Consider the following 15,334-nt stretch of genomic DNA (forward strand, 5'->3'; position numbering starts at 1 on the left):
TCCGCCATACCTTACAAGGCTGATGTCATAAGAGTTCCTGTTAAGTGCCAACTGACCCCTAGATGGCCTTCAGGGCTCAGACTGACCACTGTGTCTTGTCTTTTCGGATAAAACACTCCGGTGTTGAGGTGAGCTCCTCCATTAGACGCATCAGTCTTCCATTGAGAGAGCAAGGCTATTAGGCACTTTAGCCCCTATATACAAGGCCAAATGGTCTCTTAGCCAGTCCTGTAAGTTATTCAAATAATGTTAAACTACATTCTAGTGAGGGGTAAGACCCTTTTCACAGGGAAGGACAACCTCATTAGCTCCCATTGTGTAAAACTCAGAAATGACACCTTGGCAACCACCAGTTTGCTTTCATTCTGCAAAGCTAATTGCCAAACTGATGAACCATCTCATACCCACTTAACAACATCCTCAAGTCCACTAGGGCATAAGCCCGAGCCCCTGATGACCAAAGTGGCCTCCGCTGTTGAGTCCAGAAGAATAAGAGAAAACGTTTTTATAACAACAGAATGATACAGCCTTTGGGGAAATCAGGATAACCAAATGAGTCAATGTTGGCTTGGATCATAATGTGCATTTGCCTTGGGAGATTACAAAACAGATTAAGGACTTTGAGCAAGAAATGTCATATTACATTCTTAAAAGATTGCAGGACATATTAATGTGATTATTATAAGCCTAGTGGTACATAACCTAGGATCAGCACTGAGGGAAGACTGTCCCAATTGTTGAAAGTTTGTCTAATGTATTGAGGGTGTTTGGGATGTTTTTGTGTATTTTTTATAATATATATATATATATATATATATATATATATATATATATATATATATATATATATATATATATATATATTTATTTATTTTTTACTTTACTCCTATTCCAGCTTTTTATGTAGAGACAAATGTTAGAAATCCACTGGAAGGTTGATTTCCTCAATTAGTATAAAAACTGTGGCACATTCAAAACATTGTTCTGTTTGTTTCAGCATCCCAACCAGCCAGACATGGCAACACAGGCTAAATCAATAGCGTGAGTTAGGGTGGGACTACCTGTTTATCAAACTATAGTAGACAACAGGAGGGTTCAGGAAACCAGTTTGAAACCAGTGATTATTTTTTCAATTCCATTTGCAGCCTCTAGATGCACATAAATTACACAGTTCACCCCTACCTACTTGAGGCTGATCCACAAAAAAACCTTTGCCTGTAAATGAACTGCTGTGCCACACGCTTGTATGACCTGACACACAGTTACAGATGGCAGAGTGTCTGGAAGGTTCAGGGACACCTGAAACCAATTCCCCAGCCATCAATGAGCAAACAAGAAAACTCTCAGCTATCTCAAGGTTGATGTGAAAAGGGCTGCGGATGTTTGCGCGAGTGGACGAGGCCACGGGGCAATGAGAAATGGAATGTGACGAGGAGAGGGAGAAAGAGAGATACTACATTTAATCTCAGTCATTTATTTTTAATACCCTCCAGGTTCTCCCTTTGATCTTTTCCTGCCCAGATGTATTTCTATACACCAACAAAGCACAGGATCAACAAAATAAAATATTAAATAAAATGTGTGACTAGACAGCTAATTTCAGATCAAAACAACAGCTAAGGAGCTCCTAAAGGGAATTTGACAAACTTCTTCTTGCCTAACTTGTCCAATTTTGTTTTTAGTACACTCTTCATAAAGTAGGAATTAGGAGTTAAGGATTATAGTGAAGTCCTCTAAAATGACTGTGACGTTAGGAACAAGAACCAAAGCACACATCTAGGATCAAACTGTATCTAAACAAACACCTCTGAGGGATCCCTAAAACCCCTGATGTGAAACTAATTAGTTCAACCACTTACTGTCATTCTGAGCACATTGATATGTGATTACGGTCTATAAAAATACCAGATACACAATTTATACTGCCAAAGAAAGATGCTATGCTGTCAATAGAGTGCCAGTACAAATTTTGATAGGCAAAACGATAAAAAAAAATTAAGGAAGTTAAAATGCAATGGCAAGGCATGCAGCGTAGACACAGATGTGGCCCTGCATGGGTGTGAAAAAAAGAGAAGAGAAGCAGAGAATGATAGAACATCCAATCCTCTGCCCTACTGCTCACCGCTGATATGTCCAGCTGTCCCATATGTTTCAGAGGCACCTGTGACTAACAGATCCAAGCTTTAATTTTCACCTAACAAAGGCTATTACTGAGCTGTCTAACACATCTGTTTATTGAAATGAGTGGCCAGATCAATTTTAATCTAGACCTACCATGAATCAACCTCATCAATTAAATACAATGTAATCACACATCTGGATATGATTCAGTTTGGTTCACCTAAGTACAAAAGTGAAACATTAGTAGAAATAGAGCCCGAAGCCATTTGTTTTGAGAATAATGGCTGGCTGATGAAGTTATTGGCTGGCTAGCCGGCTCAGCCAAAACCTAAATGGCTGCTGCAGCCGCCAAACTTTTCATAGCTGCAAATGGCTGAAGCTGCCACTTCATGTCTACAGATGTCTATGTTCAGTGGTGGACAGTAACGTAGTAAATGTAATTCGTTACTGTACTTAAGTAGCTTTTTTGTGTATCTGTACTTTACTGAAGTATTTAAATTTGGGGAGACTTTTACTTTAACTCCACTACATTTCAAAGTCAAATATCTTACTTTTTACTCTACTACATTTTCAAAATCAGTCGTTCCTTTTTATTTATGAGTGGATAAAAATGTAACTGGTCAAACGAGCCACCAATCACAGTACAGCGCGCTTTGTTTTGAACTTGCCTTGGCGGCATCTACTAAGCCTTGAACCAGGGTGCGTTTCCCAAAAGCATCGTTAGCCAACTATGGTAGCAAGTTCCGTCGTTATCATCATAGTTCAACGAGTCGGTGTTTCCCGAAACCATCGTTCCAACGAACATTCGCAAACAGCATCGCAGAGTTGTGTGGTTGGAACGACAGCTCTCGACCTGTGGTTAGAAGCAGAGTTTCTTGTTATTATAACATGTGGGCTTAATAAATTATTATCTTGAGCCAAATAAGCAAGATGACATTCAGTAAAATCAGTATCTTTTATTTAGAAGACATACAAATGTCCTTTATGTCTTTTAGTTTGTCAATAGATTTAAAGCACCGTTTTTGAAGAGCACGCATGTGTGAACGTGCTCTAGTGCGTAAGAACGAGCCTATGATTGAATCTGGAAATAAAGCAAATAACTGAGAAAAATATGAGGGAGTCCTCAGATGACATGTCCGTAATTTATAGCAAAACATCTAGCATTAATTCGATCATTAATTCGAACAGATTCATTAAAAGTAGTTTTTAATCCACCACATGTGTGACATCATTAACCAATGTGGTTGAACAACCAATTTGCGACAATACGGTTTTGGGAAACAGTCGTGACTAGCAAGTTGATTTCTTCAACAGTGCATCGTACTCACGGTAGTGGAGCAGCAAGTTACGTTGTTGTACGGGAAACGCACCCCAGAGCCGTTAAATATGAGAGTTCGCGAACATAGACGGTTGCGACAGTGATCTCGCTGCCGCGTGTCACGTGATTCGTGTAGCTCTCAATAGTTCCAAACAAATTGCGTTGCCAATGATTTTAAGCGGGGCAGAGAGCAGCAGCTATTATTGCAGCAATTATTGGTAAATATTGACGCATAATGTACATTGCTTATTATGTTGACACTAAAATGACTTGCATATAATAGCATTGTTTTTCTGGAGAGTAGCAGAAACACTGCATTAATACGTTTTTGTGTTTAATTTTGGAGGAAAATTGGCTGCTCCCATAACATAGAATATATATATATATATTCTATGTATGTGTGTGTGTGTGTGTGTGTGTGTGTGTGTGTGTGTGTGTGTGTGTGTGTGTGTGTGTGTGTGTATATATATATATTTATATTTAATGGCATTGTGCAGGTTTATTTGAATGTATCATAACATTAGGATGTTAATAATTATGACCATAGGCGCTCGAGAAAAATATATACAGTAAATACTGTAAATGTATTATACCTTATGGGAACAGTCCCTTCCCTCCAAAATTAAACACACAAAAATGTATTCAATTCAAATATATATATATATATATATATATATATATATATATATATATACACACACACACACATCTGACTAATTAATGACATATTATTAATAGATTGGTGTGCCAAGAGTGACATTAGTCTTCATGTAGACTGAGTTAAGCAAGAGCCTTGTGACAAATTATAATAGGACATTATGGCCATAAAAATCATAGTACTTGGATACTTAAGTACATTTGAAGGCAAATACTTTTGTACTTTTACTCAAGTGAATTTTTAAAGGCAGCACTTCTACTTTTACTTAAGTAATATTTTACCTTGAGTATCTTTACTTTAACTCAAGTACATGGTATGTGTACTTCGATCCACCACTGTCTATGTTATACTGATTTACTAGATCTCAATATTTCCAAGCAATGCATGGCTTACACTATTTTTCTACAAAATGCAATACAATCAGATTTTACTTTCATAGCGTATGTACATATTTATTTTGTAGTCTGTATGCTACTAAACATTTTCAAATAGCCTACAATGTGTTGTGTTTAGGCTAAATGTATGTAGGCTAAGTTGTATACAATAACTTGGCATTATCATGGATGAAGCTTATCATATTACACCTTGATTAAGAATGCAAACTTTTGTTGAAGTTTATGAGAAATCTACAGACGCAAACAGACGAAGTGTAGTAAAATAAAGACCTAAATGTGTATTTCGGACTTTTTTCACCACAAGTCTGAAAGAAGACATGTTATTGAAGACAAATATCCAAAAATCTCAAAATTGACCAGTAAAAAAAAACTATGTTTTTGCCTGCCGTGTCTCGCCTTAATATAAACACACACTGTTATCAGTAGCCTATTATTTTGGACAAAGTTTTGCACATTTCACTTCAATGTACACTTAAGCATGCGTCGTGAATTAGCAATGTGGAAACGGTGGTTTGTTACTGCAGTAATATCACGTTCAGTGCTATAAATCTCTCCGTTCCAGAATATTTGGTTCATAACATCAATCTTTGATTCAGGTGTTTGTGCAACCGTGCCCTGAAGATTTAACAAAAGTCTGGGTAGGCCTAAGTTAAGAAAAAAGTAAGTAGGAATTAGGAAAGTATGTGAGAAGTGAGATCAAAATTACCTTGCTTGCTTCTTTCCGCCATTTCACCTCAGTCGCGAGAAAAACATGCATCGCTTCTTCTGTACGGAAAAGCGAGCAATTTTAATTGGTCGTCAATTCACTGTGAGTCTGTGTATCGTAGCAACGGGCACAAGACTGCGCTGTTATGAATCCAGTGGGAAAATAGATCTCGTGTATTGTTTATATATTTCGTGTGTGTATGTCTCTATGTGATATAATTATTATTTGATGCAAATAATTCTAGCCGGCTCAGCCAAACTTTATCAGATGGCGGCTCAATTTGGCTTACGAAATTATTGGCTGGCGGCGGCTGACATTCTAAATGGCGCAAATGGCGGCGCAAATGGCGGCGCCTGGCGGCGGCTTCGGGGTCTAAGTAGAAACAATACGCAAAAAAAATGCAAAATACATAAAAAAAGCCCTTTCCACCGAAATTGTGACTGTTTCCGCCAAGAGCCTGTGCTCCGCTGGTATATGGCCGGGGCAATCTGGAGCCTATCATAAACTGGCCGTTCCTTTCCACTGACCTAAGAGCCGAACGGTGACATAATGAGTTACATTCTACATGGTAGTTTCACGTGACTACCTCAAACATAATCAAACATGGCGCATCACAGTGTGTTTGTATACAGCTTTTACTCTTATTTTTGAGGACATAGTTAAACATATGGATTAATGCAATCCATCGTTATTACATTGCCCAACAAGATTATCAGAGACGTCATCTATGCTAAAAATGACAGGTAATGTAATTAAAGTTTTGTGAACTGTTACAGTGGAATTATTATTATTATTAACATTGGTGTAGCAGATGGCTGTATTTAGATTTTTGCCATAGCATGTAATATTATTGATTGAGAATCCCACCATTTCACTGCACAGATAGCCACAATCGTCCTTAGAGGGTAGTGAGTAACTTAGTGAGTAGCTGGTCAAAAATCCCCTTACAGAACAAATCAATGCACAAAATAAGATGACAAAAGTGTAAAAAAAAAAACCTAACAAAGTTGGCAAAAATAAATATTTACTGAGAACAGCTGCAGAGGACCCTGGCGATTCACTGTTTGTCACGAGCGTTAATGGCTGAATTCAATGCTTCCGGTTAGCTAGAAGAGTCAAAAACATTGTTGCTCCGTCCACTGTTGTCCAATTTCCTTCTTATAGTCCCTGTACTCCCTTAAGTGTTTTTCAATTTGTTTATGATTTGGTCAATTGAAAATGCCGTGCATCGTTTCGTGATGTATCTTCATTCTCGTAGATCTTTTTTTCTTTGCGATCTCTCTAGTTTATCTCGGATCTTTGTAAATACAACATTGCAAGTAGAGCACACGTTTCATTGTGCTACCTGAATGCTTATAATGTCTGAATATTTTGTGGGATTTGTTATTGTTGTTATAGAGAGAATATGTACTCCTTGATACAGAATGTACTACTGTTGTTGTTTGGGAAAACTTTACCATGGTGACAATCTTTATCCCACCCTCTGTCCCCTGACATAATTGGTTCCTGCGTAGATACCAGCAAGCTTTTGGGGCCAGTGCGGAACCAGGTTTTTGGCCCCGGAAGGGCCTTTTCTGTGGTGGAAATGCGTGGAACAGTTTAAGAATTCAAACCGGCCCAGGAACCCGCACCCGAACCGTGGGAAAAGGCTATGAGAGACATAAAGGGATCCTTAACCCAAAAATTAAAATTCTCTCTTCATTTACTCACCCTCATGTCATCCCAGATGTGTATGACTTTCTTTCTTCTGCAGAACACAAACAAAGATTTTTAGAACAATATCTAAGCTCTGCAGGTCCATATAATGCAGTTGAATGGTAAGCAGACCTTTTTAGCTCCAAAAATGACATATAGGCAGCATAAAAGTAATTCATGTGACTCTAGTGGTTAAGTCTATTACTTAAGCAATATGATTGCCTATGATGATTTTTTTTACTAAGAATTTCCACTTTCACTTTTACATTCTGAAATTGAAAGTGTAGATTTGTAGTAAAAAAAAAATTGAAATATTGATCTTGTCATGGTGGAGGTATTGCACTGTATATTAGAGACTGTGTTCCATCATATCCCTTCAGCTGTATCAGTGTTCCATATCATCTATAATGTCTGTGGGTGAATGTGAGACCCCTGAGACTCCCACAGTGCAAACTGTATCTGTTATTGCTGTGTGTGTGTGGTGTATTCACAGCCTCAATCACCACACCAGTATGAACTCATTGAACATATAATAGCCTCATCTGACCTGCTTCATACTAAGTACCCAGACACTGAACTTCAACCACCTCTGAGTCCATGAGATCTGCCTAGATAACCAAACATCAGTTGGTTCAGAACACCACCAGAGGTAAAGCCATTCTTGACATGATTATAACTCATTTGAAATCAGTGTATTTGAAACATGAGATTCTCCCTTCCATTAGCTCAAGTGACCATAACTGTATGATTGTGCTGGATTGGAGCCCTAAAGCACAAATAAGTAGTACGACTTATAAGGGAGCATGGTTTGAGCGATTAGGTGGATTACCACTCATCCATGGCAGGAGGTGAATGAAACAATCACCACCAATGAAAAAGACAACACCTTTTACTATACTATCCTCCCTAAAATGTATAGACATTTCCCTATCAAGACAGTGAAAGTCTATCCTTCGGATACACCATGGGATCAACCCCCAAGATCAAGCACTTAATCCACCAGAGACAAAAAGCCTTTTAGACTAGAAAACCAAATGCCTTAGTGAAGTTCTACAGAAACAAGATCCAAAAGGAAAAACATAAGGCTAAAAAGCACTTTTAAAAATCCAAAGTGGAAGGCATGGAAAAAGTGAATTCTTGAGGTTGGCACAACATAATTAAATCTATGTGCAAAACTGTGAAAAATGCATTCGAAAAACAAATTAATGTCTATGGAATTATTTCCCAGGATGTTGTGACATTTGCTAATGCAATCAACACAAAGGTTGTTAAAGTGTCCCAGTCGCTTTTGCCCTTGAACGTTTAGCTTTACCTCCTTTTTTACCATCCCTGCCACTGCTTACTATTCCAATGTGGGATGTGTATAGCAAATTTTCTTCCATTAATTGCTACAAATACACTGGTCCAGACATGATTCCCTAAAATTACTGAAGTTTGCATGTGAGATCAGTATTCCTCTTTGTGACATAATCAATAGTTCATTTGATGAAGGGGTCATTCCAAGACAATGGAAAGAGGTTACTATTGTCCCCATACTGAAATCTCCTCCAAACATTGACGAATTGAGGCGGATCTCATTAACAGCTCAGCTCTCGAAAATTTGCGAACAGTCTGTTGCTAAATGAATTCTGAATACCATACCAAACCTAGATCTTATGCAGTATGGCAGCTGACAGAACTGTTCCACAACACACTATTTAGTTAGTTTGATGGACTTTGTGTACAAGGCTTGAGATGTTTCGGGCTCAGTGTGTACACTAATAACAACAGATTTTTCCAAGTCCTTTGATACTGTAGATTTTCCCAGATGTGGATGCCCCAACCACTCTGTACTGTCCAACAGACCCTGAATGGTCTTGACACTTGGGTAGAGGAGCATAAAATGAAACTAAACCCAAAGAAATGTAAAGTTTTACATGTCTCTATCATGAGACATACACAAGACTGGCCGACTCTCTCCACTGATCAGAACATATTGGAAGTCTGTGACACAGTAAAAGTCCTGGGGATCACCATCCAGGGTAACTTAAGATGGGACAGTCAGATGGACCACAAGTTGACCTCAGCGAACAGGAAGCTATTTACTCTGCGTCGCCTGAAGAAATTTGGTGTCTGAAACCCAGAATTGGCTTCAATTTATACAGGCTATGTATGTCCGGTACTGGTGTACGCAGTCCCTGTATGGCACAATTTTTTGACTGTAGAACAGGCCAAAAGACTGGAAGGAGCACAGAAACAGGCTTGTAAAATAATTCTTGGCCAGTGGTATTCAGATTAACCAGAGGCTCTCTGCACCCTTGGATTGTGCACACTGGTAGAGAGACACACTCAACTGTGTATTGGCTTTGCAAGAAAGCCGTTTAAGTCCAATTCAGTGACTGGTGACCCCTTCATGGAGGAGCTTACATTCCAGACAAGGAATTCAAATAAACTGACCACCCCAAGATGTCAAACTGATAGATACAGGAGATCACCAATCCCCTAAACTGCTTAATGACAGATGTTTTTTAGAATTTACTCTGTGTTATGAGATACTAGATCTTAAATTAGATAATTAACATTTTAAATTTTGGTTGATTTAAAATTATTTAGTCTATTTTAAATTTGAGTTCTACTTAGTATTGATGTCCCATTGGAACAGCAAAATAATTCAGTCTTTATAAACCTGTAATAATGCTAAAAGTTCAATAAAAAAACAAAACAATCTTGTTCCCAAAGTGATTCCATCGCATACTGTATATTAAATATCTGGACTTGCATGGACTACTTTTTCTATGACTGTCTGTGTTTTTTGGAGCTTTAAAGTGCTGCACACTTGCATTGTATGGACCTACAGAGTTGAAATTGTCTTCTAAAAATCTTTGCTTGTATTCTGCAGAAGAAAGAAAGTCAAACACTTTATTCCATGCAAACAAAATGGTATGGATGCTTTATATAGTATATTACTTGTGAAAGTGTCTTGTGAATGTTCCAGGGACAGAACTGAATTCAGTCAGACTAAGAGAAGGATTAAGGTGTGACTTCTCCAAACATAAGTGAAAGGTTGGACAGTTCATATAGCTAGAAAATAGCATCTCTTAAAACGTTAAAGAGTGATATTCTGCTTCCTCTGTGCAAACGTTAACGTGGGCCATGATGACTAATGTGAGTGAGTGAGCGAGAAAGAGAGAGAGAGGAGTGTAATTTGGCAAATCTCTTTGAGTGCTGTTACAAATGGCCTCTGAACACTGTTAGTCTCCCTTGGCAACACTTCCCACAGATGCATTTGTAGTCACTGAGCTTCTACCTCCTCAGGTAGCCATGTTACAGCAATCTGATGGCCTCAAACTTTCCACTTCTCCATGGCTACCGCATCTGTCAGTTCATCTATCTGTCCTCCCTCACTTTGGTTCTCTTCAACTACCCATAATCAAGGGTTAAATTGGGATTTTTGAGAAGGGGGATCAAAAAACTGAACTGGAGACTGCAGAAAATAGAATGAAGTGATGAACAGACTGCCAATATTTTTTTCTTTATTGAATCAAAAGTGCCCCAATTTAACCCAAGTGTGAGTGGTGGTGGCGTAGTGGGCTAAAGCACATAACTTTTAATCAGAAGGTCGCTGGTTCGATCCCCACTGCCACCACCATTGTGTCCTTGAGCAAGACACTTAACTCCAGGTTGCTCCGGGGGGATTGTCCCTGTAATAAGTGCACTGTAAGTCGCTTTGGATAAAAGCGTCTGCCAAATGCATAAATGTAAACCTTGCCCATAATTCTTTCTCACTGTTGCTGTCACCATATGTCCCAGAGAAACCACAGGCCACTTCACCCTGGGCTGCATGAGTTCTGGGAACTGTTGTCAGTGAATGGTAGGAGAGAAAGGAGGCTGCAATGTCTCTAGCGGGTCTGTCCTACTCTTTACATCCTCTTTCACCCTCTCTCCTTCTCTCTGTGTGCTGAAAACACGGTCTGGTGCTGATCAATGACATCGAGTTGAAATCCGTTTCAGAAAGCAGAATCAATGCCGCACCGGCAGTATCTCAAGCAGAAGAGGACTTTCAAGCTTGACATAGCCTTTTTTTTTTTTTAAAGATGACCCATCCTCAGCCCTGCTCCGGATAATCGACAGCCAGCTCATTATGACGCCAGGTTGGTGATTCTGCGTTTCAACAGAACTTGTTCTTTGCTGATCGCTCTCTCTCTCTCTTCCTTTTCTTCATCTACCATACTTTTCTATCCATTCTCAGGTGAAGTGGCTGACTTCTCTTATTAGCATCATCAAACACATTAAAAAAAATAGATGCATAACACAAAGATTAAACAAGGGGTACATATCTGAACCAATCTCTCAAGTTTAAACTAGTAAGGCAGTCACCTTCAATTTAGATCCACACTGATAAAAGGTCCACTGATATTTTAACATACATCTGCAGTTTGGCACTGCGCATGTATTCAGCAACAAGTCTACAGACTGGGCCGTGAAGTTGGTCGGCAGGCGTATGACTAAGATGACTAAGACTGAACAGGTGACAGTGGATCAGTGTTATCAGGCTGTTAAATGTCAACTGAGAACGGGTGACATGTTTGAAGCAGATGGGGACAGATTTTCAGGTATTTCCTGTAACAGAAGTACTGTAACTGCTCCGGTATCAGGTTGCATTTTTTGACAGCAGCATGCATAAGCACAAAGCTGTGGGATTAGCTAAAGTATAGGTATAGTGACATGCTCTGCAAAAGTATACACTGTAAACAGAACTGTCCTGTTGTAGTTTATGTTGCACACTCTTTGTATGAATCATGCCAGGTTGGAGAATGGATATTATGGCAAGGGCACAATTTTATTAAGACACAAAAGATTTTGTTGCTCATCTGATAGAGCATAGTGCAAGTAACAGCAATATCATGGCTTTGGATCCCAGGGATGGATTCTGTAGATGTGCTTAGCAATTTTTGGGAAATGTTGAGTATACTTGATCATTTGGGGTTGTGTACATATGATTATATGTTTGTTGCATATATTTGTGTGCTTACCTCCTTGTATGGTGAACTCATCTGATTCATGGTGCACCAGGTCAGCCACACATCCCCCATAATGAAGGCGTGAGTCATGATCGAAAGCCTTCAGGGTCTCACTGGAGCTGTACGACTTTTGAGTGGGTACGCGGCACTCCTCCTTGTCCAGGGAGGAGGTGGTGAACTGCAAATCTTTCGCACAGTGGGCGTGAGTCAGTGTACGGTGTCTGTGCTCTTTAAGATCCATGAGAGCTGCTGCAGCTGAATTGACTAGTCTTCAAAGTGGAGGTCTCAACAACTGTCTAGTCCTTCACCTGAAAACAACAAAATACAACAACAACCGTTGAGTCAATAGATTCCGAAAAGAAATATATATAGCATGTTGAAAAGATCAGCTTAGACCAGCATTAAATCCAGGTGGGATTCCAGACTGGTTAATTGAGGATAGTGCTGGATTGGTGCTGCTCTAGCTGGTGTACCGTCACAGCCATGCTGTTCAACAGCAAAACCTTTTCCTTTAAGAGGTCTGGCAAGGTGGCTGGCATGCAAAACACAACAGAATGCCCAGGTGACCAGCCATTATAATATTTTTAGAAGGGTATTTTTAAAGAACAATATTATATTATAATTCCTAGAAAGAAAGCATCAACCATATTACAAAGTCTGTAAGTCATAAAGATAAATCCTGTCTGTAAACTACAGAAAAAATAAAATAATAAAAATAAATCCCAGAAGCATTGCATTTGGCAGCATGGTGGGTTCATATACAAAAATTAGAACAAAATTTAATCAAATAGAGGAAGCCGTCATTACAGCCATAACAACGGAAGGAGTAGAGCAGGAACTGAGATGTGTGGAGAAGTGAAGGCATGATGCCGGTGAAGGATGAGTGATAGAGTGAAAGAGAGGAGAAAGGGAGAGGAGAAAGGAAATTACTTAAGGGCATTTCAAGTCTCTCCCTCATTATCGCAGACAGAGTGAGAAAAGCTCCCTCTGTGGCTGTGAGAGGATAATCACAGATGCCTGAATGTGCCGTGGAAAACAGGGAGCCGAAACACAGCCCAGGCTGATCATATGAAACCATTACACACACAAACACAATAACACACCAGTACTAATCTATTGTAAATCTAATGTATGTTGACTTTGACATTACCCTAACCCTAACCCCAATTCCAAACTACACCAATCAGCCACAATATTAAAACCACCTGCCCAATATTGTATAGGTCCCCCTCCTGCCGCCAAAACAGTGCCAACCCACATCTCAGAATTGTAGAGCGGTTATCTGAGTTACCGTAGAATTTGTCAGTTCTAATCAGTCTGGCCAATCTCTGTTGACCTCTCTCATTAACAAGGTATTTCCATCCGCAGAACTGCTTCTCACTGGATGTTTTCTTATATTTATTTTTTTTGGCACCATTCCGAGTAAATTCTAGGGACTGTTGTGTGTGAAAATCCCAGGAGACCAGCAAATACAGAAACTCTCAAATCACCTCATCTGGCACCAACAATCATCCATGCAATTATCTAATCAGCCAATCGTGTGGCAGTAGTGCAGTGCATACAATCATGTAGATACGGGTCAGGAGCATCAGTAAATGTTCACATCAACTATCAGAATGGGGAAAAAATGTGACCTCAGTGATTTAGACCATGGCATGATTGTTGGTGCCAGACAGGCTGGTTTGAGTATTTCTGTAACTGCTGATTCTCTTGGGATTTTCATGCACAACAGTCTCAAGAATTTACTCAGAATGGTGCCAAAACCCCAAAAATATCCAGTGAGCGGCAGTTCAGTGGACGGAAATGCTTTTTTGATGAGAGAGGTCAACAGAGAATGGCCAGACTGGTTCGAACTGACAAAATCTACAGTACTTAAATAACCACTTAGATAACCGCTCTGTACAATTGTGTTGAGAAGAATAGCATCTGAGATGTAGGTTGGAGCTGTTTTGGCGGCACGAGGGGACCTACGCAATATTAGGAAGGTGGTTTTAATGTTGTGGCCGATTTTGTATTTGTGAAAGTTTTTGCCACTTTTACTGATAAGGCAGCGGAGAGAAAAACGTTAGAAAATAAGGGGAGATGGGATTGAAAAATGAGAACCTGGGGAATTATGTGCACTACCTGTCATGCCACATATCTGATGCCAGTGTCATTCTAGTTTCTATATATTTTAATAAACACATTCATTCTGGTCATCAGTCCAGTTTATTCTGGCCAAGAACTGGCTTCTTAGGAAGAGACGGTCTGACGACATGTAAATCGATTAAAAACATGTTTTTACATGCCGTTAAGGGGTAGGGTTTTTTAGAATAGATAATAGCACAAAAAAAAGTGTGAAAAATGTGCATTGAACCTTCTGTCTGCAAAAAAAATGATAAGTTATGAATATTTCACAGAAATGATCCAGAAAACAAAGTGGAATATACAATATAGTTATTCACATTGATATCTACAGTAGGTTAACTTGCTATTAGGTGCTTGAAACAAAACTCTTAGTATCTTTCAAAGATTTTATGGCACTAACCAGGCAATTTGTCAAATCCAGTGATTAGTTCTACCTTAAAAGCACTCAATGTATCAACCTTGTACCTTGTAAATACAACTGTGATACCAGATGGACTGATGCCTGGGTACCCTTACTCCTGAAAGTTGGTTAAACGGTCAATATCAGACAGCTGTATCAGACAGTCAGTTAACACACAGTGGGCTGTACATTGGTGTGCTATCTGAGGCAGCAAACTGTTCTAACTCAAAACTTGAGCAAGGACTTCAGTTTGAAAGCCAGTTGACATTAAATAGACAGTAATTAAAAGTAAATTCACCCACACCTGTCCAGCTGTAGGCAGCCTTACATAAACACATGCACAATTATTCTGTTCTACCTGAGCTCTCTCAGTAAAGAGTAAGTGGGGGAAGATGTGAAGGGGGAACTTTAGCTGGGTCCTCTGTGCCTGTCTGTTTTACTAAGTGCGGTCAGAACAAACTCTGCCTGTTCCTGTCCCTCCAACAAGCACTCTCCCCACTGTTCCTCATGCATCAGCTTGATTGGAGGAGAAGACCACTGCCCAAGTGACAGTCCAGTGTGCAACGTGGAGAGGATGATAATTTTACTGCACAGCAGCAGATGATTACTTAACTGCATAGCCTCTAGCTATCCAGCACATAAGTCAAAATAACTGAAAATGCAGAGACAAATCTCAGGTCACAAAACAAGATAATTATTTACTGCGAAAGACAACAATTACACAAAGAATGAGTTAGAGGGAGAGAGCATGGGACACTGGTTTTAATACGGATTCATTAAAGGAAGACTATAAGGTAATTCTTAGATTTGCCTGCAGTGTCCTTTGATTAAAAGCTGATATTTAATGTTTATAAAGGCCTCACTATGGACTAACATGAAACATTTATCAACAAGGCCAATAATGGTTCAGTATG

The 15,334-nt window shown here is 39.3% G+C and overlaps 1 protein-coding gene across 1 annotated transcript in view; it reads right to left on the bottom strand.

Annotated features, from left to right (window-relative positions):
• Nucleotides 1–12,134, bottom strand: part of LOC127659897 (teneurin-2-like) — a 333,843-nt gene extending 321,709 nt beyond the window's left edge. The window contains exon 1 of the mRNA XM_052149875.1: nucleotides 11,906–12,134. Coding sequence (XP_052005835.1) covers nucleotides 11,906–12,134 — 229 coding nt within the window. The remainder of the gene's footprint in view (nucleotides 1–11,905) is intronic.
• Nucleotides 12,135–15,334: the final 3,200 nt, after the last annotated feature.

The sequence above is a fragment of the Xyrauchen texanus genome, chromosome 19 (genome assembly GCF_025860055.1).
Source record: "Xyrauchen texanus isolate HMW12.3.18 chromosome 19, RBS_HiC_50CHRs, whole genome shotgun sequence".
Taxonomy (NCBI): Eukaryota; Metazoa; Chordata; class Actinopteri; order Cypriniformes; family Catostomidae; genus Xyrauchen; species Xyrauchen texanus.